Source organism: Pogoniulus pusillus, chromosome 32 (assembly GCF_015220805.1).
Source record: "Pogoniulus pusillus isolate bPogPus1 chromosome 32, bPogPus1.pri, whole genome shotgun sequence".
Taxonomy (NCBI): domain Eukaryota; kingdom Metazoa; phylum Chordata; class Aves; order Piciformes; family Lybiidae; genus Pogoniulus; species Pogoniulus pusillus.
The window spans coordinates 2,493,092-2,516,143 of record NC_087295.1 but is presented as its reverse complement, the minus strand read 5'-3'; the positions used below and the strand labels follow the sequence as shown (position 1 = coordinate 2,516,143).

Genomic DNA, 23,052 nt, shown 5'->3' with positions numbered 1-23,052 from the left:
GAACCCCAACCCTTGCATGTGACATCTTGAGACTGAGCTCTGTGTAAAGTCTGATTGATTTATTTGGTTTTAAACAACCCCCTCCAAAAAATGCTTTTTGAGACTCATGTAGCTGGATTTGTTCTAAGTGCTTTTAATAGGCAAGGTCATTGCTTGTTCATGTCTTTTAACCATGCAGATTACAAAGCCACTTAAAAGGCAGACAAAAGACCTCTTTAAGTTCTGATGGCTTAACACAGCTCAAAAGTGCTGATGGATAAAGTCTTTGTTTTCTGTTGGGAAGTTAAATATGAAATGTGGACAACTGAAAAAAAGGGAGGGTAGGAGAGCCCTGCAGAGGGACCTGGCCAGGCTGGATGGGTGGGCAGAGGCCAAGGGGATGAGACTGAACAAAGCCAAGTGCAGGGTTCTACACTTTGGCCACAACAACCCCAAGCAGTGCTACAGGCTGGGGACAGAGTGGCTGAGAGCAGCCAGGCAGAGAGGGAGCTGGAGGTGCTGGGAGAGAGGAGCTGAAGAGGAGGCAGCAGTGCCCAGGTGGGCAGCAGAGCCAATGGCATCCTGGGCTGGCTCAGGAGCAGTGTGGGCAGCAGGACAAGGGAGGTTCTTGTGCCCCTGTGCTCAGCACTGCTCAGGCCACCCCTGGAGTGCTGTGTCCAGTTCTGGGCTCCTCCATTGCAGAGAGATGTTGAGGTGCTGGAAGGTGTCCACAGGAGGGCGCCAAAGCTGGGGAGGGGCCTGGAGCACAGCCCTGTGAGGAGAGGCTGAGGGAGCTGGGGGGGTGCAGCCTGCAGCAGAGGAGGCTCAGGGCAGAGCTCATTGCTGTCTGCAGCTACCTGAAGGGAGGCTGTAGCCAGGTGGGGTTGGGCTCTGCTGCCAGGCAAGCAGCAACAGAAGAAGGGGACACAGCCTGAAGTTGTGCCAGGGCAGGTCTAGGCTGGATGTGAGGAGGAAGTTGTTGTCAGAGAGAGTGATTGGCACTGGAATGGGCTGCCCAGGGAGGTGGTGGAGTCTCTGTGGCTGGAGGTGTTGAAGCCAAGCCTGGCTGGGGCACTTAGTGCCATGGTCTGGTTGGTTGGGCAGGGCTGGGTGCTAGGTTGTGCTGGCTGAGCTTGGAGCTCTCTTCCAACCTGCTTAGTTCTATGATTCTATGAAATTGGAGTGCAAGCACTTACATCACATTAGATATCTGTCACAGATACCTAAATACATAAATAGAAGCTGTTTCAGGAGCTCAAGTGTGTTTTCCAAGCCATCCCACTGTGTAGTTGTGTGACTCAGTGGCCAGAAATTTTCTTCAACCAACAAAAAAGATTGCAGGGTTTGCTCTCCTGCAGACACTAAGCCCAAAAACTCAGAGGGGCTGCCACAACTGATGGAATGGGAGGGAGCCACCACAATCTTGCAGTCTTCCAGGAGCTGCATCCTGACTTCTAGAGGCTTTCAAATCCCACCTGGATGCATTCCTCTTTGGACTACTCTAAATGATCTTGCTTTTGGCTGGAGGTTTGGACTTGCTTCCAACCTCTAGCATTCTGTGACGTTGTGGAGAGGATGGTGAGACCTCATCTTGAGGACTGCCTTCAGTTTGGGGCTCCCCACCTTAAGAGGGCCAGGGATCTGGAGTGAGTCCAGCAGAGGGCTGTGAGGATGATGAGGGGACTGGAGCACTGCCTGATGAGGAGAGGCTGAGTGACCTGAGGCTGTTTAGTCTGGAGAAGAGAAGACTGAGAGGAGATTTAATCAATGTTCATAAATCTCTGAGGGCTGGGAGTAGGGAGGAGGGGGACAGGCTCTGCTCACTGCTCCCTGGGATAGGATAAGGAGCAATGGATGGAAGCTGCAGCACAGGAGGTTCCAGCTCAACACATGGGGAAACTTCTTTCATATAAGGGTCACAAGTTCCCCAGAGAGGTTGTGGAATCTCCTTCTCTGGAGCCTTTCAAGGCCTGTCTGGATGTGTTCCTGTGTGTCCTGAGCTAGATTGTATGGTCCTGCTCTGGCACGGGGGTTGGACTCGATGAGCTCTTTGGGTTCCTTCTAACCCCTGACATCCTTTGAGGCTCTGACCCTGTGATCCTGTGCTGCTGGGCTCTTCTCATAGGGAATTGGAGACAGAAGAAGGGGGAATGGCCTCAAGCTGAGACTGGGTAAGTTTAGATTGGACATTGGGAAAAAGTTTTCCACAGAGAGAGTGGTCAGGCACTGCAATGAGCTGCCCAGGGAGATGGTGGAGTCAGCAACCCTGGATGTATTTAAGGCTGGTTTGGATGCAGTGCTTGGGGATATGGTTTAAAGTTAACCTTGTAGAGTAGGGTTCTAGGTTGGACTTGGTGATCCTGAGGGGCTTTGCCAACCTGGATGTTTCTGTGTGATTCTGTGATTCCATCTTCAAGTTGAAATTGAAGGAGCTCAGTCCTGTCTCTGGGACAGACCAGCAAACAGACATCCTGTTTGTCAGGGCATGACAACCTCAGGGAGACTTCAAAAGTCCCAAACTACAAGAGAGTTTTTTTTTCAGCTGCTCTGGCAAACATCTTCCACATCCCTGATATCCATTTTTATGTCTTTAAAGCGAGCACTGAAATACCAAAGCCTTGCTTTCCACAGAAGTTTTGGTCCAAAGCAGTGGTTTCAGCTTACAGTAAATCTTGTGCTGCAGCAGATTGTGGGTTGCTTCTCCTGATTCATGGAAGGCACCTAAGAAAAGCACCACTGGGGGAGGTTTTAGTGTCTGGTGCTGCAGATGTATTGGCATAGATGTGGATATCTACGCAGAGAGGTCGTTCCTGTGGAGAAATATTCTCATCTGCTATGTAAGCAACTCAGGTTTTGTGATTTATATGATTCTGAAAGGCTTTGTGAGTCAAGAAATAGCTGGGGGGGGGGGGGGGGAAGAAAAGAAAGCGGTCAAGCAGATCATTTTTGCAGTCACCTCCAACAGAGTAGCTGGGCTGTAAGTAGAAGACTTTGTTTTCCTCGAGGGTTGAGACCTGTGAAGGAGCTTTTCTGCCCTGCAAGCCTTTCTGCTTAGTCCTGACAGTTAATTCAATGCATATTTCCTCGAACTGCAAAACAGGTGGACAGGCTCTCGAGGGCCTTGGGTTGAAACTGAGCATGAAACAGATGTATAAAAACAGAGTGCTGAAGGTCATGTGGCTTTTCTTAACACCACTGGTTTTAAACCAGCCACAGAACAAGGGGACACAGTCTCAAGTTGTGCCAGGGGAGGTGTAAGTTGGATACGAAGAGGAAGTGCTCCGCAGAGAGAGTGATCGGCATTGGAATGGGCTGCCCAGGGAGGTGGTGGAGTCGCCGTGCCTGGAGGTGTGTTCAAGCAAACTTGGTGCCATGGTCTGGTTGGTTGGGCAGGGCTGGGTGCTAGGTTGGAATGGTTTGAGCTTGGAGATCTCTTCCAACCTGCTTGATTCTATGATCCAAAGCAAGTTCTTGGGTGCTTGCTGGCGCATGGTGTGTTTGTGGGTCTCGGCTGTTCAGGGTGCTGGTGGGGATGGTTTGGTTTGCTTTGGTTGTCAGATGGTGTTGAGAAAGCTGAGCAAGACAAACTCCTGTGTTCATTTTGGGGCTTTTTTAAACCTTAGCCCAAAAAAAAGGCTTCTGACTTCTGGTATGTGTGATATGAAAAGAGGTTGAGGTGAGGAAGTGTCAGAGTGGTAAAAGAAGATGCTCCCGATGAGCCTTCCATGTCTGGCTGCATCAGAGCTGCCAAGCACATTTGGGCATACAATTTTTCATGTGTCCTTATGTTGTTTTAATGTCATTAGGTTGCAGTTTCAGTTGGGAAAGCATCTTAGCTCTGTGCTCTCTGCTTACAGGCTTTGCAGTGTGTAGCCATTAGCATTCTCTTTGTAATTTACTCTGCCGTGTTTTGCACTGCTCTTCTTGATCTAGTGTGAGGTGTCCCTGCCCGTGGCAGGGAAGTTGAAATTAGATGATCCTTGAGGTGTCGCTGCCCATGGCAGGGGGGGTTGGAACTAGATGATCTTTGAGGTCCCTTCCAGCCCTGACGATTCTCTGGTTAATTCACTGCACAGAGGCAGGAACACCCTGCTGCCTCTCGCCATGAGGAGCCCGTCCTGGACCTTCTCCTCCAGCCCAGGACGACATGCTGACCGACCTCTGTACAGCAACCCCTGCCATGGGCAGGGAGGAAGGCTCCCCCCCAGCCCCAGGGCCTCAGGTTGTGGGAGCATCTCCCTCCTCCTGTCTGGACTGGCAGGAAAAGAGCGTTTCATGCCTTCATTTGAGCTTTTTTCTTTGCGTGGCTGATCTTCAAACGTTAAAAGCTTCTGCCGTACTTGAGTTAAACGATCACGTCTGGAGCCTTTCGTGGCTTGGTGATGCTTGAAGTGATAGCTGCAGAGCGTTAGGAGTACAAACAGTGACAGCTTCATCAGCTCTTAGTGATGGTTTCAAACGAACAAAAAACCCAACGAACAAATCGAACTTGGATTTGTTTGTTTGTTTGCACAAATCAAGCACAAACTTTAGGTTTAAATGGGAAGCACAACGTGTTTTCTGCAGAGGAAAGGGGCTGTAAAGCCTGATGGTATCCAGTGCAGTCTCTCTCTCTCTCTGTGTATAGTCTCACAGGTTTGATTGGGTGTTCCTACGCCTATGGATGCATCTATGCTTGCACCTTGGCAGCACATGTGCATGCACTCCTAAGCTTGCACCAGCAGCCGACTTTCTACATGCCTTTGGTTCGGGATGGATGTATTCAGTGGTTCTTCTGACTGTGTCTCTCTGTCCGTGTGTCCATGCTGAGTTATGCCCGGCCGTTCACGCTCTCCCTGGACAAAGACCTCTCCCGTTCAGCGGTGCAGCAGCCTGCAAAGTGTGAATAATTTTCAGTGAGGAGTTACACTAAGTGGGAAAGCTTTTAGCACATTATCCACTGGCAATTGGACTATAATCTAATTGTCAGCCCTCGGGTCTTAATAGAGCCTTTCTCTTTCCACCATTGGATTTGCATCTGGGAGATGCCTAATGGGTTTAAAATGCCTCGCGTTTTGCTCCGAGAAGCCACCTTCCCGCTGTAGGTGACATTGAGATGGTTTTGTTGGGAAATTGAACCTCGAGTACCTGGGTTTCTGCCTTGCTAGCTCGGCTCTTTTCAGGAAGGGAAAAGCGTCAGGGAGGAAATGCACCCGCCCTAGAAACAGTGCTGGGGACGGGGGTTGCTCCGAAGGTAGGGAGCTTAAAGAGAGGGTGAATGCGGCGGGGAGAGCAATATGATTATGTGCAGCAGAGGGGGAATAAGAAAAGGAAGAAAATGGGGGGGAGAAAAAAAGAAAGAAAAATAGAAGAAGAAATAACGAAAACAAGCCCGAGAGCAGGGCTGATAACCTCGTGAGGTGGCAGAGAAGCAGAGCCAGGGACTCCTGTAGCCAGCACTTTGTAAAGTAGCGATGCGCTCGCAAGACAGGGTCGGGCGCTCCTGAGACCCTTCCCAAGCGACTAAACACGAATCTTTGCCTAGAAGCAGCACTTTGCGTCTAAAATTGGGGAGGTGGGGGGGAAGAAAAATGTATTGTTTCCTCCTTTCCGAGGCGGGAAGGCGTTCAAGCCAAAGGCAGCACCGCAGGTTACCTTGCAGCGGGCGGTGATCGGGCACTAACTCCCCGGCAGCACCGGGCGAGGTGCGGCTGGGATGGGAAGAAGGAATGAGGGTCTCGGCAGCGGCACTCCGCACCCGTTGGGGTCCGCTCTAATTAATGAAGGTGTGTGGGGGGAGTTGTCTTGCCCTCTGCACAGGAGAGGGCTCCGTAGAGACCGGGGGATTAACGGGGAAGGAAGGAAGGAGCAAATGTCAGGTTATCCCACCGAGAGAGGAGCGGCTGTCGGCTCGGCTCAGAGCTCTCCGAGGCTGATGTCGGGGCACTGCGGGGCTGCACATTGATTTGTACCTGCGGCCTGGGGAGTTTGAGAGAGAGGGGGAAAAAAACAGTCAACCAACCAACCAAAACCCACCCAAACCCAACAACAAAACCCAAACCCAAACCGCACAACAACCAACCAAACAAAAAGAAAAACCCAAAGAGCGGTGGTACCTCCGTCTTTGAGCGCAAGGGCTGCATGAACCCTCAGCGTGGTTCCCCAGCTGCTCTGCGCCCCTTCCCGCGCACCAAGCCGCGCAAAAGAGCGCACGGTCGGAGCTTATGTCACCCGAGGAGAGGCGCACCTGAAATCATCTTTCCTGCCCGGCAGGAAGACAGGTTTCCAGGCAGGTTTCTGTCCCCGGTGTCTCGGTTCCCGTCGTGATTTTAGCTAGGTGAGAAAAGGGCCAGGAGAAGCTGCTTGCATCGCTCGGACGGGCTCAGCTCTTCGCTTTTGCTTTTCGGTGATCAGAGAGACTTTTAGGAAGGGCTCTGTAAGGTCCCAGATTGATAGTTCGCGGTGGAACAGATCTAATCCTGATTAAAGCCGGTAACTGAAAGGAGCGGGACGAGACAAGCAGAGATGACCCTCACGCCGCTTTTTTCTCTCCGGAGCACAAGGCGGCGAGGAGCTTTTTATGCAAAGAGGAGGTGGGAGTGGAGGGGAAAAAAAGGTACTTTGAAAGCATAATGAAGCCTAATGAAGTGGCTCTGCTATAGCGGAGTGACATTAGCGACAAACACATGGATTTGCTAGAGAGAAAACAAACTCTGCTGCGCAGACACGGTGGTGCTTCGTGTACGGATAAAGAAATAACAAAGGACTTCATTTAAACGGGTCCATACAAGGCAGCTGTCCTGCTCGGGTGCAGCAGGGTTGGTACTGCCGAGACAGTCGCACTGGAGACTGTCGCGGCAGTGACTGGCTGCTCCGCTCGGCATCCCCCAGTGAGTGATCGCAGGGGGTTATTAATTACATCTCCTCGGTTAGGAAAGCAAGGGGAGAACATGAGCTGTGAGGTTGTGTCTTGGCCCCCGATACCATTGGGTCCCTGAGAGCTCTTCCCATCTCCAGAGAGGGCCGTGGACAAGGGCGGTAGAGCAGCCACGGGGAGCCGAGCTCCTTCCCCTTCTCCACCCCGGTCCCCCGACATGCGTATCCCCCAAGCCGGCTCAGCCTTGGAGGGGTGGGAGCCGCAGGGGGGATTAGGCAGCCGAAGACGAGCCCGGTTCATTGCCCACGAGGGAGGAGGGGGTGCTCTGGACGTCTAGACAAGGCTCATTTCCTTATCGGAGGCGGAGCGAGGGCACAACTAAGAAAATAAAGATTCTCGTGGGATCGAGCGAAAAATGGCATGGCTTAGCCCAGCAGAGCCGAGACCTCTTGTGAGGGCGGACGCCGCTTAAAATGAAACAAAACGAAGCCCCCGACGTCTTTCCACCTTGGTCTTTGATTTCCAAGCTACGAGCAGGGACCCTCAAACCCTCAAGGCCTGTGTCTGTCCCAGGGGAGCAACCTCCAGCCCTTCCCCGCTCCACAGCCGCGCCGCGGCCTCGCTCTTCCCGCTCAGCAGCCGCCGCCGCCGCTCCGCTCCCCTCCGCCCCGCCGCGCCCTGGCCCGCTCACCGCATCTCATCCCTCCCGCGGGTCTGAGCCCTTCTCCCTCAGCCCAAGGCAGCTACCGCTCATCCCGCAGGGCTAGAAACAGAAGTTGAAAGGGGTCCTGGTTTTGCCTCAGCTCCCGGGGCATAGCCTATCCCCGCACGTCGGCGTTTTCCAGGCGGGCGCGGGCAGCACCGAAATGCTTACCGCCGCTCCTCCCGAGTCCCGACGGGCCGGGCGCACCGGAGCAGTCCCTGCTGTAGGGAAAGATGTGTTGTGGCCTGACTACTTGTCAAAAGGGAGAGCTGCTGATTTCCACTCGAAGGATCTGCGCTGTTGCTTTGGCAGGAGCTCGGCTTTTTTATTATCCCTGTTTGCGCGGCGCTTACAGGAGCTAGGAAAGCCAAGGGGACTTAGGCATCCCCGCCGCTACCGCCTCAGAAACGGAGCAGAGAGAATTCCTCAGGCTACTTGTGCCCTCCTTTTTCTTCCTTTTCAGGCGGGCTACCCTGCTTTCCAGGTAGGGCCAAGAGAGCGCAAGGCCGAGACCCCGGCATCCCCATCCTCGCATTCAGCGAGCGGTCGCGGGAGCGGGGATGTCCCGAGGGCAACCTAGGCTGTTAAAAGGAGGGATGTCCTCCAGAGTAAAGCGGTCTGAGGACTTCTAGTTTGTTTGCTTCCTTGAGATTGATGTCGGAAGAATCGTTAGTCTCGTTTTCGTTGTGGCAAGAGATGATGCTCCACGGGCAGAGTTTCCGGACTCCCAGGGTCTCCAGCCCCGGCCGAGGGGTCTGATCCTACTCCCCAATCCGGGTTCCTCTCCCCAGGTTTACCCTTTAGGCAAGACCGGGGTCTCCGGACCACCCTGGGCCACACTGAAATTCTTAGCCCGCTGCAAACCCGTCAGGGGCGTCTAAGTGCGAGTCCTGATTGCCATAGAATTGCTACACATTCTGTATAGAACAGGTACTTGTTTTATTCTGTTCCGCTGGCAAATGAAGGTAACAAAGGGCAAACAGCGGTTGGTTCTTGCCCATTTCAAAGCGGCTAGGTGACACGAATCATTGTTTCTCCGTACTAATTAATTAGGTTCTCCAAGGATAGGAGTGGCACAGATCGGCCGTGCCTAACCGAGGCTGAAGCACAAGCCCGAGTATTAAGAGCCCCTCGGATTCTGTTCTATGTTTGGAAGCTGGGATTTTAGGGGCAGATTTGCGAGCCCTCTCGAGTCGTTCTAGTGAGCAAACGTTTCACTCCTCTTTTTTATTGAAAGGACTTAGTTAAATTCCCCGCTTTTTTATTTATGGGAGGATGCTTTCGTGATGTGTTTGAGTGGACTGGTGAGCAACTGAACTGAAATCACTGCCTCGGAATAATCTGTTCACTGATAGCGTCAGCCCGACCTGGTTTTCTCTCTGTCTTTTGTGCTTGATCAATACTATCTAGTGCGGTAGAGCCGATGAAACTGAGTAGACAAAAACTGTGCCACCAGTGGCGTACGCTGTGGCTTGGCTGGGACGGGAACCCAGGGAAGGGTCTCACATGGAATCGGTGAGGGCAAAGACATCTGACTGGGGCGACAATGTCTGGGATCTGGTGAAGGAAAACAAAGTGTGCGATCAGCCTTAAGGAACCTTCTGGGCCAGCAGAAAGCGCACAACGAGGAACCAAAAATAGGGGAAAGTTGTGCTCTTTTAAAACATGCATTTAAAATAGAAAACGGAAATATAGCCGCACGCACGAGAGAAGGCAACAAATTCCTTTCCCTCTTCCAACCATCTCTCCCCTGGTTCTCGCCTCGACAGAGCCACTAGCCTAGGGATTTTCCCGCGACCATCCCCGGCCGCGTCCTGCTCCCCCCCCACCCCGGCACAAGGCTCAGAGGAGCGGGGGGCCGCCCGCAGCTGGGGATGGGGGCTGGGGCGCTCGAAGCGGGGAGCGGCGGCGAGAAGCCCGCCCGAGGGCCTTCCGCCCTTTGCCCACCCCGCAGACGGGCAGAGCCCTCCTCCTCCCACTCTTCTTCTTCTTCCTCCTCCTCCTCCTCCCGTTCTTCCTTCGTCCCTTCTTTTTCTTCTTCTTCGCCTTCCTCCTCCTCTTGCCCGCCTCCGCCCCCTCCTCCACAGCCGGGCCGGGGCCCTTGACGTGTCCTGCCGCGGATTGGCCGCCGGCCGATAGGATCTCCGCGGCCCCGCGTTAAGGCGGGGGAGCGCTCAGCGCCCGAGCAGAGAGCTTCCCGGTAATTCCCGGCCGGGCGCAGAGCGCTTCCCGGTAATCTCCTGTACTCCCGCCCGGGCGGTGCCTGGCGCAAAGCGCTTCCCAGTACCCTTGCTCCGCTACCCCCGGTACTCCCGCCCGGACGCAGAGCCCTTCCCGGTATCCCCGGTACTCCCGCCCCAGGCAGCCCCCAGCCGAGCCGCCTCTCTGCCTTTTGGCCATGGAGTACACGCCGCCCCCCGCCAAGCCGCAGCTCTCCTCTCGGGCCAACGCCTTCTCCATTGCCGCCCTGATGTCGAGCGGCAGCTCCAAGGACAAGGAGTCCCCAGAGAGCACCATCAAGCCCCTGGGTAAGTGGGGATTGGGGTGGCCGCCGGTATCACTGGGGCGCGGAGCTCCCGTCGGTCCCCGGGCAAAGCCGCCCTGCTCTCAGGCTCAGCCGCCTCGAAGCTCCGGCAGGCGGGTCAGGCGGCGGCGGGTTTCCCGCTGCCCGTGAGTTTCCTTTGCGGAAGGAAAAGCCCCACTGCCAAAGCTAGTTAAGCCTTCTCGTTGCCCACCAGCTGTTGAACGCGCAAACCCTCCTCTAAAGTCTAAAATTTGCCAGCTTTATTTATCCAACTTCACCGCTCGTAGACTCATCTCACACCCTACGGTAGCAACGTTTCCCCTGGCTGGTGTGAAATGAACCTCTCAAATATTTCTTGCAAATCACCCGTGGTTTTCCAAGTCAAATAAGACAATCTCCAGTATCGTGCCGAGGCTTACGAGGGGTAGGAAAACTTGTACGTAGACCTGAAAACCTCCCGCTCCACGGCTACTCGGTGTAGCCTTGTGCAGTCTGTTCTACTCCACGTAGGCTCATACAAACTGTGCTGCTCTACATCGACCGGGAATGTTTTTAGAGTAATTTCCTCGAGAGTTTCGCCTAAGCGATTCCACTTCCATTCGGCCGCCTCGATTCAGACTCGCAATGTGTGTTTTAAAACACGTTAGCATCTTCCCCTCCTCCCTATCAGTTTCTGCGGCTTGTGGTCCTTGTATGTACCGGGGAGTTCTCAGCAAGCTAACAACCCCCCCGGTGTATGGAGCTTACAGGGCGCCAGAGAACACGATGACATTAAATCTTGCAAGAATTTAGCAAAGGCAGCCCCCTCAGCGTCTGCTGCATCTAATCAGCTGGCTCGGTAGATTTCACATAGTCCAGAGACACACTGTAAGCTTTAGTTTTTTCAGTCTAGGTGATAACGTAGGCCGGGAATGTTGTAATGTTCCTGCCTGACATATTTCTGCACGATCTCTTGTTGAACGTAGCCAGATGGGTTTTAATCCTTTCTCTGTTTTTCCTTTCTGTCTGAAAACGCCTGTCCAATTAATGTTTCCATTTGATGTGTATTTTTCTTTTTATATAATCCTTGTCCCACGCCATTCCGTTCGAAATGGAAGGGATACGGCTTTTAGCAACGGGGAATGCGAGCGAGATCTTCCTCTGCCGGGGCAGGCTCCTCTGCCGCATCCCGGGGTCGGGACCGCTCAGCCCTGCTCCCTCTCGCCCTCTCCTTCTGCTGAACCTCCCGGACGGAGAGCTGCTGAAGCCCCTCGAACTTCCTGGGGCTTGCGAAGGGGAGAGGGCACCGGCGGGAGCCAGCCGCGGTGGGTGGCAGTTTACGCACCCGCACAATCAGCGCCTCCTCGCAGCTTGCGCGGCCCCCCGGAGTGCGCTCAGCCTTAGTCCACCGGCTGGGAGGCAGTCGCAGCTCCGCGCCCGCTGTTCCATTGCTGTTAGGAGCTGGCTTCCCCGCGGAGGAAGCGCGGAACCTGCGAGGCCGCGCTGGGGCTCCTGCTGCTTAGCAGCTCAATTTAGGAGCCCCCGGCGTGACCCTGGCCCTCAGCAGCTCCTTGGAGCCGAGCGCTCCCTCTTTAAATGAGAATTAGTGACCTTTCCATGGAAACCCTCGGTTAGGAGCGGAGAGCAGCGAGCAAGGTCCACTCTGCCCTTCCGCACCCCGCGGAGAGGGGAATATCCGGATGGTGACGGGCCGGGGCCACGCTATTCCCCGCCGCTCCTCCCCGGGCATCTCTCCCCGGGAGGCCCCGCTCCAGGCTCCTCCCGGAGCTAATCTCCAAAAATCCCCAGTCCTGCTCTCAAAGGAGGAGAACCAGCGCGGATCTGCGCGTGTGCTGGATCGGGGCCGGGGGCTTTTGAACCAGAATTGCGAGTTTTTAATGTAGGTGTTGATATATATATATATTGGAAATTGGTCTTTCGTAGTGGTCGTCCTGCCCTGGCTGAATCTCCTCTCTCTTTTTTTCTGCTCCCACCTCAAACCCTGCAGAACAATTCGTTGAGAAATCCTCTTGCGCCCAGCCTTTGAGTGATTTATCCAGCCTGGACCCACACGGGGATTTTAGCAGCAGCCCTTCGTCGCTGTGCACTGAGCCCCTCATCCCCACCACCCCCATCATCCCCAGCGAGGAAATGGCCAAAATCTCCTGCAGCCTGGAGACCAAAGAGCTCTGGGACAAATTTCACGAGCTGGGTACCGAGATGATCATCACCAAATCCGGCAGGTAAGGCTGGGTTACCACCGGGCGGCTTCCTAAGAGCGGCTTGAGGGGCGTGTGGAAAGCAAAACAACCAAAACCCCGCAGCTTTTATTTTGGGAGAACAGCACGGATGGGTTAAAGAGGGGAGGAAGAGGGCGGCTGGGCAGAAATGTTGTCTCCTTACGAATTTGGTCCGTGGCTAAAAGCCGCGCAGGGATTTTGCGGGGCCGGGGAAGACACAAGGAAACGCAGGGTCGTGGGGAAGTAAATCCAATCCGGGCTTGGTCTGGTTCGGTTTTCTTTTCTCTCGCCCGCAAAAAAAAACCCCACCCTTGTTCGAAAGAATCCCAGGCTTTCTCATCACCTCAAACTACGCCGTTTCTTCTGTAAAGATTTTGGGGTTCGGGTCAGTCAGATGCGGTGCGGGGGGGACGGATGTGTGCCGCCGGCTTTTGCAGCCCCTAAAGTTGCTTGATGCTAATGTAGTTCTCCGAGGATTCTTTTCTAACCGGCCGGCTCTACCGGCAAGTGTTTTGAAACCCGAACTAAATAAAAAGCACCTACTCTGCAATTTGCAGTTCAAAAATGTCAGACCGTTTGAAGTTATTTCCACTTCGTTTTCGGTTTAGCAAGGGGGGCGGGGGGGGGGGGGGAACCAACCCAAAACAAACTCGAAGTTAAGTTTTTTCAGCATTGAAGTGAGGAAAGTGAAGTTTGGGTTTGATAATTGCTCTCGGCAGCATCGTGAGTGGGCTTAGCAGAGGACACATCTAAAACAGGAGAGAATGTCGATGGAAATAGTTTCTGCTCTGTTTCCCTAGCGCTAGTGTGGATCCCGTCGCAAACCCCCGTGGTTCTAAGGATTTCGGTACCTTAGGCACAATTGTTTCCTGCAGTCGTACCTTAGGCACAATTGTTTCCTGCAGTCGTTTCAGTAGCAGGCAGAAGTACATTTCCCCTTTCACGTTTTCGCTTTCCACCCTTTCCTTTTGTTACCAAACCATTCCAAACTGCACTTTGTTATGCACGTTCGAGCTACACGAGATTTAATTCCATCGTGCCGAAGCAGAATCAATGGGTGCTTTGATTTAGTTGTTTGGTTGGTTGGTTTTTTCTTCCCCAAGGTAGCTTAAAGAAGTTTCTGACATTCAGCAGCTTTTCAGAAGCTCTCAGGTTTCTGTTCTCTATCCACATATTTATTTCCTGATTTGCTTTTTATTTCAGGAGAATGTTTCCTACCATCAGGGTTTCCTTCTCGGGAGTGGATTCCGAGGCCAAGTACATTGTGCTAATGGATATAGTTCCTGTGGACAATAAAAGATATAGATATGCCTACCACAGGTCTTCCTGGTTAGTGGCTGGAAAAGCTGACCCTCCTCTCCCTGCAAGGTTTGTGCATTTTACTGGTGATCTTCTTTTCCTTTTCTTTTCTCCTTGTTATTTTTTTTCCTTCAACAAATCTCTGCTATTAATCTCTCTGTACTGCTTGCTCTGAGATCTTTTTTTTTCCCCCCTTGAGCCTGTGATCAGTGAATTTCCTTGCAAAACCCTGATTAATTTCTGGGATACAGAATCGGGCCTCAAATCTCTGCTTGGGGTTTGATTTATGCTGAAGGTTCCAGGATTTGGCTGAAAGCTGGGTTTAGAGATATAGTTATCTTCATATTTAATTCGTATATATATATATGCATATATATTATTTTTAACGGAGTTTGCCTCAATTCAGATAAGAAATCTTTAAACAAGAGAATTCAAATATTGATTTGTCTCTAGTGTTTGCCCTCCCTGCAGTATTTGACCCCATAATTTAAAGCAGTCAAAGCATAACTAGCCAAGACCTAGTAAAAATAGCAAGTTACAGTTCAGTGCTGGTTTGCACTTGAAATTATGATATTCGTTGCAAAACATATCCAGCATTCACTACAGCTGATTTTATTCCTGCTTTTGGTTGTCTCTTAGCAGGCAAAATCGGGATCTGTTCGCTACAGAGAGGTTTGGGGGTTTTGGGGTGGGTTGTTGGTATTTTTTTGCGCTCAGAAATCACAACATTTTTGCTGAGCCATGAAGAGAAAAACGCAAATCCGAACAAATTCCCCCTGGTTTTTTTCTTGCCCGAAACAAAACGCTGTGGCAAACGACTTTGCCTTGAGCTCTGTGGTAAAGGGTTGGACTCGATGATCTATGAGGTCTCTTCCAACCTTGATGATACTGTGATACTTTCTAAACCTCGTTCGATTAACGTAGCTAACGACTGACTTCCTTTAGCGCAGCAAAAGCGAGGCTGCAGCAGCGGGTTGCAGGGCGGGAGAGCAGCTCGGGGGAGATCCGCAATTCATCGCGGTCGAGCCCAGCACTTCGGTGCATCCTTCAGTCCTCAAGTCTCAATAAGGCTGAGGCACATGTCGAACGGCTTTGCTGAGTCAGAGCCGGGGGTATGGAAATAACCTGGATGCCTCGCTGGCTTCAAAGGAACTTTTGCGCGGAGGGTTCTGTGCAGGCACACAGATCTGCTCCAGGTGCTTTTTAGCCTCGCTTTTTTTTTTTCCCAGAGGCAGAAATTAGAATCGAAACACAAGAAATGGCAGCACTTTTCTTCTCTTTTTTTGGTCGTTTGAGCACAGGGACCAAACCCTGCATGTATAAATCCCTTGTATAAATAGTTCAGCTGCAATCTTGCTGACTACCGATCTCTGGAAGGCGACTCGGGGAAATAAACAAACACAAAGCGCATGCAGAGAAGCTGTGATTAAAGACAGCAACCTAGGAGTTATGTCGGCTTTGTTTTCATAGCCAAAAACTCCTTCTTGCAATGTGGTTAACGTCTGAGGGCTTCGTTTGACGTATTGTAATGGGCACTGAAAAAAAAAAAAGAAAGAAAGAAAGAAAAAGGGAAACAAAACCCAAAGGAGAAACACGGATCCTGCTCCAAAGAAGTTCAGCATCAAAAGAAGGAATAAGGGAAGGACAGAAATCATTTTAAGGCAGGGTTCTTCCCCCCCTCCCTCATTTTACTTTCCCCTCTTCAAGTGTCTTTTGGGATCCCTTTAAATAGATTGCTAATTCACACTCTGACATACACCAACTCAGTGAGGAAATACAAGACTCTAAGACATGAGATTGATCCTTGGAATAATTAGCAACTGCCCTGCTGAGTGTTTTAGAGCTGGGGTCAAGCCTTCTTGGACTTCAGTATTTATTGTAAGCTTACTCCGGTAGCTCTTTAAGGTCTCCCATCAGATCAATGCCCCTGCGTGCAAAAGTCTATCTGTGCTGCTGCATTTCCTGGGCTGTTTTCAGAGCGTTTTGTCTCCAAAGTGTTAGCTCTGCCTTTCCCGTTTTCGTTTTCAAGGTGGCTAGCCAAAAAAAAAAGACCATTGATCATAGCACTGATTGCTTTTACTGTGTATGAGCGGTGCTTCTATAGGAGAAAGGGCATAAATATCTCCTTGTGCTCCCGTTTGGTGAGCAAAGGGATGTCAAGAGGTTCAGCACGTTCCCGTTTGCATTGCTAGGGCTGTTGTTGGGAGTGTTAATGCGCCTCTTGAGATGGGAGTCTTGCTTAAACAGATTAAAAGGAGTACTCCTCCCGTCTTGAAACGGGTTTGGTCCTGCTCCGGTAACAGGAGCGTTTAGGGAAGTTGCGATTTCTCCTCCAAACACACAGTTTTAGCTCTTCTGCCTTGAGGAGTGGCAGTAAGGGCTGTACGTGTGCTTAGCACCTGAGTGCTGGTGCCAAGGTGCTGACATCCCCAGGCACGATGGCATCGAGGGGGATTACTGAGGAGTTATATCGTGCACGGGGGTAAGAGCGAGGAGCTGCCTTGTGCACGGGGGTAAGAGCGAGGAGCTGCCTTGTGCACGGGGGTAAGAGTGAGGAGCTGCCTTGTGCACGGGGGTAAGAGCGAGGAGCTGCCTTGTGCACGGGGGTAAGAGCGAGGAGCTGCCTTGTGCACGGGGGTAAGAGCGAGGAGCTGCCTTGTGCACGGGGGTAAGAGCGAGGAGCTGCCTTGTGCACGGGGGTAGGAGCGAGGAGCTGCCTTGTGCACGGGGGTAAGAGCGAGGAGCTGCCTTGTGCACGGGGGTAAGAGCGAGGAGCTGCCTTGTGCACGGGGGTAAGAGCGAGGAGCTGCCTTGTGCACGGGGGTAAGAGCGAGGAGCTGCCTTGTGCACGGGGGTAAGAGCGAGGAGCTGCCTTGTGCACGGGGGTAAGAGCGAGGAGCTGCCTTGTGCACGGGGGTAAGAGCGAGGAGCTGCCTTGTGCACGGGGGTAAGAGCGAGGAGCTGCCTTGTGCACGGGGGTAAGAGCGAGGAGCTGCCTTGTGCACGGGGGTAAGAGCGAGGAGCTGCCTTGTGCACGGGGGTAAGAGCGAGGAGCTGCCTTGTGCACGGGGGTAAGAGCGAGGAGCTGCCTTGTGCACGGGGGTAAGAGCGAGGAGCTGCCTTGTGCACGGGGGTAGGAGCGAGGAGCTGCCTTGTGCACGGGGGTAGGAGCGAGGAGCTGCCTTGTGCACGGGGGTAGGAGCGAGGAGCTGCCTTGTGCACGGGGGTAAGAGCGAGGAGCTGCCTTGTGCACGGGGGTAAGAGTGAGGAGCTGCCTTGTGCACGGGGGTAAGAGCGAGGAGCTGCCTTGTGCACGGGGGTAAGAGTGAGGAGCTGCCTTGTGCACGGGGGTAAGACTGCAGGATAAAGCCTGTTTGATATTTTGATTTCTCCTGTTATAGGAAAAAGACCAAACCAAACCAGCACAAAACCAAAAACCTCACCAACCCAACAACACTAAAAACCCCCAAACCTCAAAAACGCCCCCCCCCCAGATAAAAAAACCCTCTCTATTAACACCAAAACAACAAAAAAAACCCCTCAACATTAAAACAAAAACAACTTTGAATGCTGAGACAACTTAAAGAATATATAAATAAATTAGTAAGCATTCTGTGATTGTGTTTGAAAGATGAGCCCTTCAGGGAACTTTCTTCTAAAGCCCAGTTTTATCCCTGCCTTCCTGCTGTCAGTGTGCAAGACAAGCCCCTGTTGCAACGAACACTCCAATAAAAATACTTCCCAGAGAGCCTTTTGTGACTCTAAAGTGCTGTCTGGATAAAGGATATTTCATGTTTGCTCTTTCACAGTGCTAAGGCTGTGTGAAATAATTAGCTTAATAAGTTTCAGCATGTACCTCTGTTTGCTTTTCTTCCTTCCCCCCACCCCCCCCCCAGCTCATTTCTTTCACTTAGTCTTTTTTTTTCCCTTTCTTTTTTTCCCCTCTTTCTTTCCTTTTTTTCTTAACTGTCTTTGGCTACAACCATTTGTTTAATGAAATTATAGTGTTAACTTGCTGACAAGAGAATTCCAGGAGGGAAGCCTTTAAAAGGTAGTATGCTTTGCAAATTATTTGAGGCATTAAAGTCCTTTCAAAGCAACGTGCACAGACCCACTCTTAACACTAAAGAAGAGAGCAAAATATGCAAGAAGGAAGCAGGACCCAAGCCTTGCATATATCATGAAACATTATATGGAGCAAATTCACATCCAAATATGGCTCCTAAAGCTGTTGTGGCCTGAAGTGAGTAGCTCCTCAGGTCTGGCCAGCCTCAGGCACTAGGAGAGCCTGTGTGAACTTCTGGGGGAGCTGGAATGTGCGCATTTATTTCTCTAACCTATTTGCTCATGTGCACTTGTGGTCTTGTCGACCACTTCAGAGGGTGATATGTCTGCTTTTCAACCCTTCCCTCTGAAGCAGACAAGCTCAGGCTGCGGAGGAGCATGCAGGGAGGTGTAGCTCACCAAGTGGAACCATGTGTTGCAGGGGGATGGATGGTGTGTAGCGAATGTGTAAAGGAAAGCAAGGTCTATTAATACCTTAACCAGTGTATTAGCCAAGCACTGGCTGCCTGCAGCGTGAAACAGTCATGCTTGGCTTTTTAGACACATGGAGCTCCTTACTCAGTCTCCAGGACATATCTGAAGCAGCTTTTGGTCCTAGGTAGATGAACTATGCTGAGCCTGACGCTCTGTGGCCACTTGTGACAGTATGGGTATTATCTCCCCCCACCCATACTCTTATGGGATCACCCAGACTAGACTCAGCTGGCTGGAAGTTAAAGAATGAAGCTTTCTGTTCCCAGCTTAGCACAATGTACAAGCAGATAGTTACAGCACATGCAGCTATAGACAGAAATAGGCAAGGTAAAGGTAATACAGAAACACAGCAGCCCTCCCAGAAACCAGAGTCCCCAGGAGGGGCTCCCAACCACCTTCCACCTTCTTTCCACCCCTCTGCCTTATTCCAGAGTATGCCTTGTGGTCAAGGTGAGCTGCAAGGATCAGCAAGGAGGAATAAAAGCAGAATTAGTTGGGTTAAACAGTAAAAGAGCCAGGGAGAAAGCACAGGCACCAGCAGAGACACCCACACACTTAAGTTCTTGTTTTTATACATCTCAGCAAGCCTATGAGTGAAGCAGACATCACCTTTGTTGGCTTTTTATAGCCTAGCATCTAAGTTTTCCTCATAAAAATATTCCAGCTAGCCTCAAACTAGCACACCACTAAACACTGTGAACTAGCCAGGCAGTCAAAGTGAGGAGTCACTTTTGTTTTGGAGCCTATCACAAGAAAGGCTGAAAAGAGAAGGGTGACAAAGCTGCTGAGGGGCCTGGAGCACAGCCCTGTGAGGAGAGGCTGAGGGAGCTGGGGGTGTGCAGCCTGCAGAAGAGGAGGCTCAGGGCAGAGCTCATTGCTGTCTGCAGCTGCCTGCAGGGAGGCTGCAGCCAGGTGGGGTTGGGCTCTTCTGCCAGGCAAGCAGCAACAGAACAAGGGGACAGAGTGTCAAGTGGTGCCAGGGGAGGTCTAGGCTGGATGTTAGGAGGAAGTTGTTGTCAGAGAGTGATTGACATTGGAATGGGCTGCCCAGGGAGGTGGAGTGGCTGTGCCTGGAAATGTTGAAGCCAAGCCTGGCTGGGGCACTTAGTGCCATGGTCTGGTTGGTTGGGCAGGGCTGGGTGCTAGGTTGGGCTTGGATGAGCTTGGAGGTCTCTTCCAACCTGCTTGATTCTATGATTCTAAGTCTGGGACCCTTTCTTTGTTCTGCCTTCTCCCAGTCAGGGTTATAAAGATTGAACTTTTCACATCCACACATCTTCCTACAGGAAGGCAAACGTTGACTTTCACGAGAGGTAAAATTCCTCTGACGTAACAAAATCCCAGGGCTTGAGGGGTTTTCAGATTCACCCTAGTTAATGTTTCATTTCCATGAGCCTTGCAGTGCAATCAGCTGAGTTGAGAGCAGCGAGGAATGCCTGTAGGAATATTTTATTGCAACAGGAGCCCTGGCTCAGCATCCCTCCCATGAACACAGCTCTACCAGCCAAGCCGCGCTTCAGATCAGCCTAAGGAAAACATCCTGCCCATCTGAAGCGAGCTGTGCTGGTAAAACTTGACTTTCACTGTGCCTTGGGGATTCTGCTGGCCAAAACAGAGAGAGCAGGATCAAATCTCCTTCCTCTTTGAGCAACAGAGCTGTGCTCCCCAGAGTCTTTAGCGCGGGCGTTGCGTGATTAGAGGTCGGTGCAGTCTATCGAGGGAGCTCCTCCCCATCGCTTAGTGGTTTGCCCATTTTCCTCTTGCCTAACCAAAACTGTAGCTCAACAGCAACACCAACAAGTGTTTATCTTCCCAACCCACCATCTGGGTGCTGCCCCACCCACCTAATGGGAGAAATCCGTCTGCGTGGCCAAAGATGTCCCAAAAGAGAGGCAGGCCCTTGGTGAGCAATAACCAACACCAACAGGTCTGGTTTGGCACTAGGTAAAGGTCATAGAATGGTTTAGGTTGGAAGGGATCTCAAAGATCAGCCAGTTCCAACCCTCTGCCATAGGCAGGGACACCTCCCACTAGATTGCTTAAGGCCTCATCCAGTCTAGTCCTGAACACCTCCAGGGAGGCTGTGGAGGACAGAAGCACAGAATGGGATCAAAGATCCCATTCTGTGCTTCTGTCCTCCACAGCCTCCCTGGGCAACCTGTGCCAGTGTCTCACCACCTTCACTGCAAACAACTTCTTCCTAACATCCAGGTTCAAACTCCCCTCTGCCAGTTCAAACCCATTCCTCCTCCTTCTGTCATTACAAGACCTTGCAAATAGTCCCACCCCAGCCCTCCTGTAGCCCACTTTAGATCCTGGAGGGCCACTCCAAGGTCTCCTGGAAGCCTTCTCTTCTCCAGGCTGCAGAGCCCCAACTCTCTCAGCCTGTGCTCAGAGCAGAGCTGCTGCAGCCCTCTCAGCATCTTGGTGGCCTCTTCTGGACTGGCTCAAACAGCTCCATGTCCTTCTTGTATTGGGGGCTCCAGAGCTGTACATAGAGCTCCAGATCTAGTTCAGCTCTTCATTCACTATCCCAAAAGGCCATGTAAAGGTTTAGTTCAGCTCTCAACTCACTGTCACTAAAGAACATTGAATTTTCAGCACTACATTACTGCTCTGAGAATCATTGTTTTTAGGCAGCCTGGCAGTCACAATTAGTCTACTTCTGATGTATATATCCTCATATCTGCATGTCTTCTGGGCTTCCTTTTTCTCCTGCTTAGTTTCCTCAGTGCTGGGCTGTTAATTGCAGAGCTGGGCTGAATTTCTCATGTCAGCTCACTGTGCTGGCCTGCAGCCTTCAACCTCTTGTAAACAGATGTCACCGCAGCGAACGTGTGATCGAGTGCAGGTTAAAATCATTATCACAGCTTAATGTTACCCATAAGGAAAAATGCATTTTTATCTGCATTCCCCTACTATCTCTCAAAGGCCATCATGGCTTTTTTTTTTCCTTCTCAGGGCTGCAGTCATTGTTATTTTAAGTGCTTGTTAGTGCAGCTGTGGGGAAGGACAGGATCAATTTTTCGTGGGGGAAAAGGCACAACAGCAAAATGTTAGTTAATGTCTCCGTTTCAGATGGCCAGATCAAAGAATAGACATGGGTAGAGAGCAGGCTAGCACTGGGGCATGGGATTCTTCATTGTGGTCATTGAGCAGCTCCAGTCATCTGCTTTGCTCTCTCTTGTTAAGAGCCGTGGTTCAGGTGTTTGTCTGCCTGGGGGGGGGAAACTGTGTCTTGTCCAGGTAGCAGCTCTGTGTTACTCAAAGCTCTCAGGAAATCTGTGTCCGTGAAACCACCTGTAATAGGTTAGGAAACTCCTTCCCACCACCCCCCCTCCCCACTACTTGCAATTACCCAGAGTAACTCAGGTGGGTTTGGAAGTAAGATGAAGCTGTACTTACAGCACTGCACAATTTACAGGTGTATACACACAGTATAGAATCATGGAATCAGCCAGGGTGGAAGAGACCTCCAAGCTCATCCAAGCCCAACCTAGCACCCAGCCCTGGCCAATCAACCAAACCATGGCACTAAGTGCCCCAGCCAGGCTTGGCTTCAACTCCTCCAGGGATGATGACTCCACCACCTCCCTGGGCAGCCCATTCCAATGCCAATCACTCTCTCTGGCAACGACTTCCTCCTAACATCCATCCCAGACCTCCCCTGGCACGACTTGAGAATAGAATCATAGAGTCAAACAGGTTGGAAGAAACTTCCAAGCTCATCCAGTCTCTGTGCTGCCCATTCCAAAGCCAATCACTCTCTCTGGCAATGACTTCCTCCTAACATCCATCCCAGACCTCCCCTGGCACGACTTGAGAATAGAATCATAGAGTCAAAACAGGTTGGAAGAAACTTCCAAGATCATCCAGTCTCTGTGCAGCCCATTCCAATGCCAATCACTCTCTCTGGCGCAAGAACTTCCTGCTAACATCCTGGGGTTGCAAATTTCACTCAGAGGTGGTGCCCACACCAAATGATTTTCATAAGCAGGTTCTCTTACCCTGTGCTTTCCAGGTTGTACGTGCACCCTGACTCCCCCTTCACAGGAGAGCAGCTGCTGAAGCAGATGGTGTCCTTCGAGAAAGTCAAGCTCACCAACAACGAGCTGGATCAGCATGGCCATGTGAGTAGCCCTCCTGGTGGGGACAGGTAAAGGAATTGCTTCTTGTGCCACAGGATTAACCTTGTGGGAGAGAGACTGCAGTGGGGAAAGGCTGCTGTGGCCTCGGTGTCACACCTCACACAGTCAGCTCTTTGTACTGCCACGGAGGAGGAGGTTGCACGAAGGTGAAATGTGTTGGGTTGCTCTGTCGCTCTGAAAAGTGACTTTATCAATGAGGCTGCTTTAGCCTTGCATAAGGTAGAACCCAGGTCAGCACAAGTGCTTAAATTATGCTCTTACAGCTGCTGGAGATAGAATATTCATCAGGGCCACGAGGATGTTCAGAGGGCTGGAGCTGCTCTGCTAGGAGGGCAGGATGAGAGAGTTGGAGGAGTCTGGAGAAGAGAAGGCTTCAAGGAGACCTTATTGTGGCCTTCCAGGATGTGAAGGGGGCTACAAGAAAGCTGGGGAAGGACTTTTTAGGGTATCAGGTAGTGATAGGACTGGGGAAAATAGATCCAAGATAGAGGAGGGGAGGTTTAGATTAGATGCTGGTTCTGCACCATGAGGGTGGTGGGACACTGTAACAGGTTGCCCAGGGTCGTGGTGGAAGCCTCATCCATGGAAGTAATTAAAGCCAAGCTGGATGTGGCTCTGAGCAACCTGATCTAAACTGAGGTGTCCCTGCCCGTGGCAGGGGGGTTGGAGCTGGATGATCCTTGAGATCCTTTCCAACCCTGTGGCTCTGTAACAAGCTCAGGATGGAGTCAAGCATCAAAGGGAGGGAGAGAAGGGAAGCAGGAGGGGTATTTGCTATGTTTCTT

The 23,052-nt window shown here is 51.7% G+C and overlaps 1 protein-coding gene across 1 annotated transcript in view; it reads left to right on the top strand.

Annotated features, from left to right (window-relative positions):
• Positions 1 to 9,621: 9,621 nt before the first annotated feature.
• TBX20 (T-box transcription factor 20) overlaps positions 9,622 to 23,052 on the top strand; it is a 49,704-nt gene continuing 36,273 nt past the window's right edge. The window contains exons 1-4 of the mRNA XM_064169790.1: positions 9,622 to 10,066; positions 12,050 to 12,284; positions 13,485 to 13,649; positions 22,141 to 22,249. Of these exons, the coding sequence (XP_064025860.1) occupies positions 9,937 to 10,066; positions 12,050 to 12,284; positions 13,485 to 13,649; positions 22,141 to 22,249 (639 nt within the window). The 5' untranslated portion in view covers positions 9,622 to 9,936. The remainder of the gene's footprint in view (positions 10,067 to 12,049; positions 12,285 to 13,484; positions 13,650 to 22,140; positions 22,250 to 23,052) is intronic.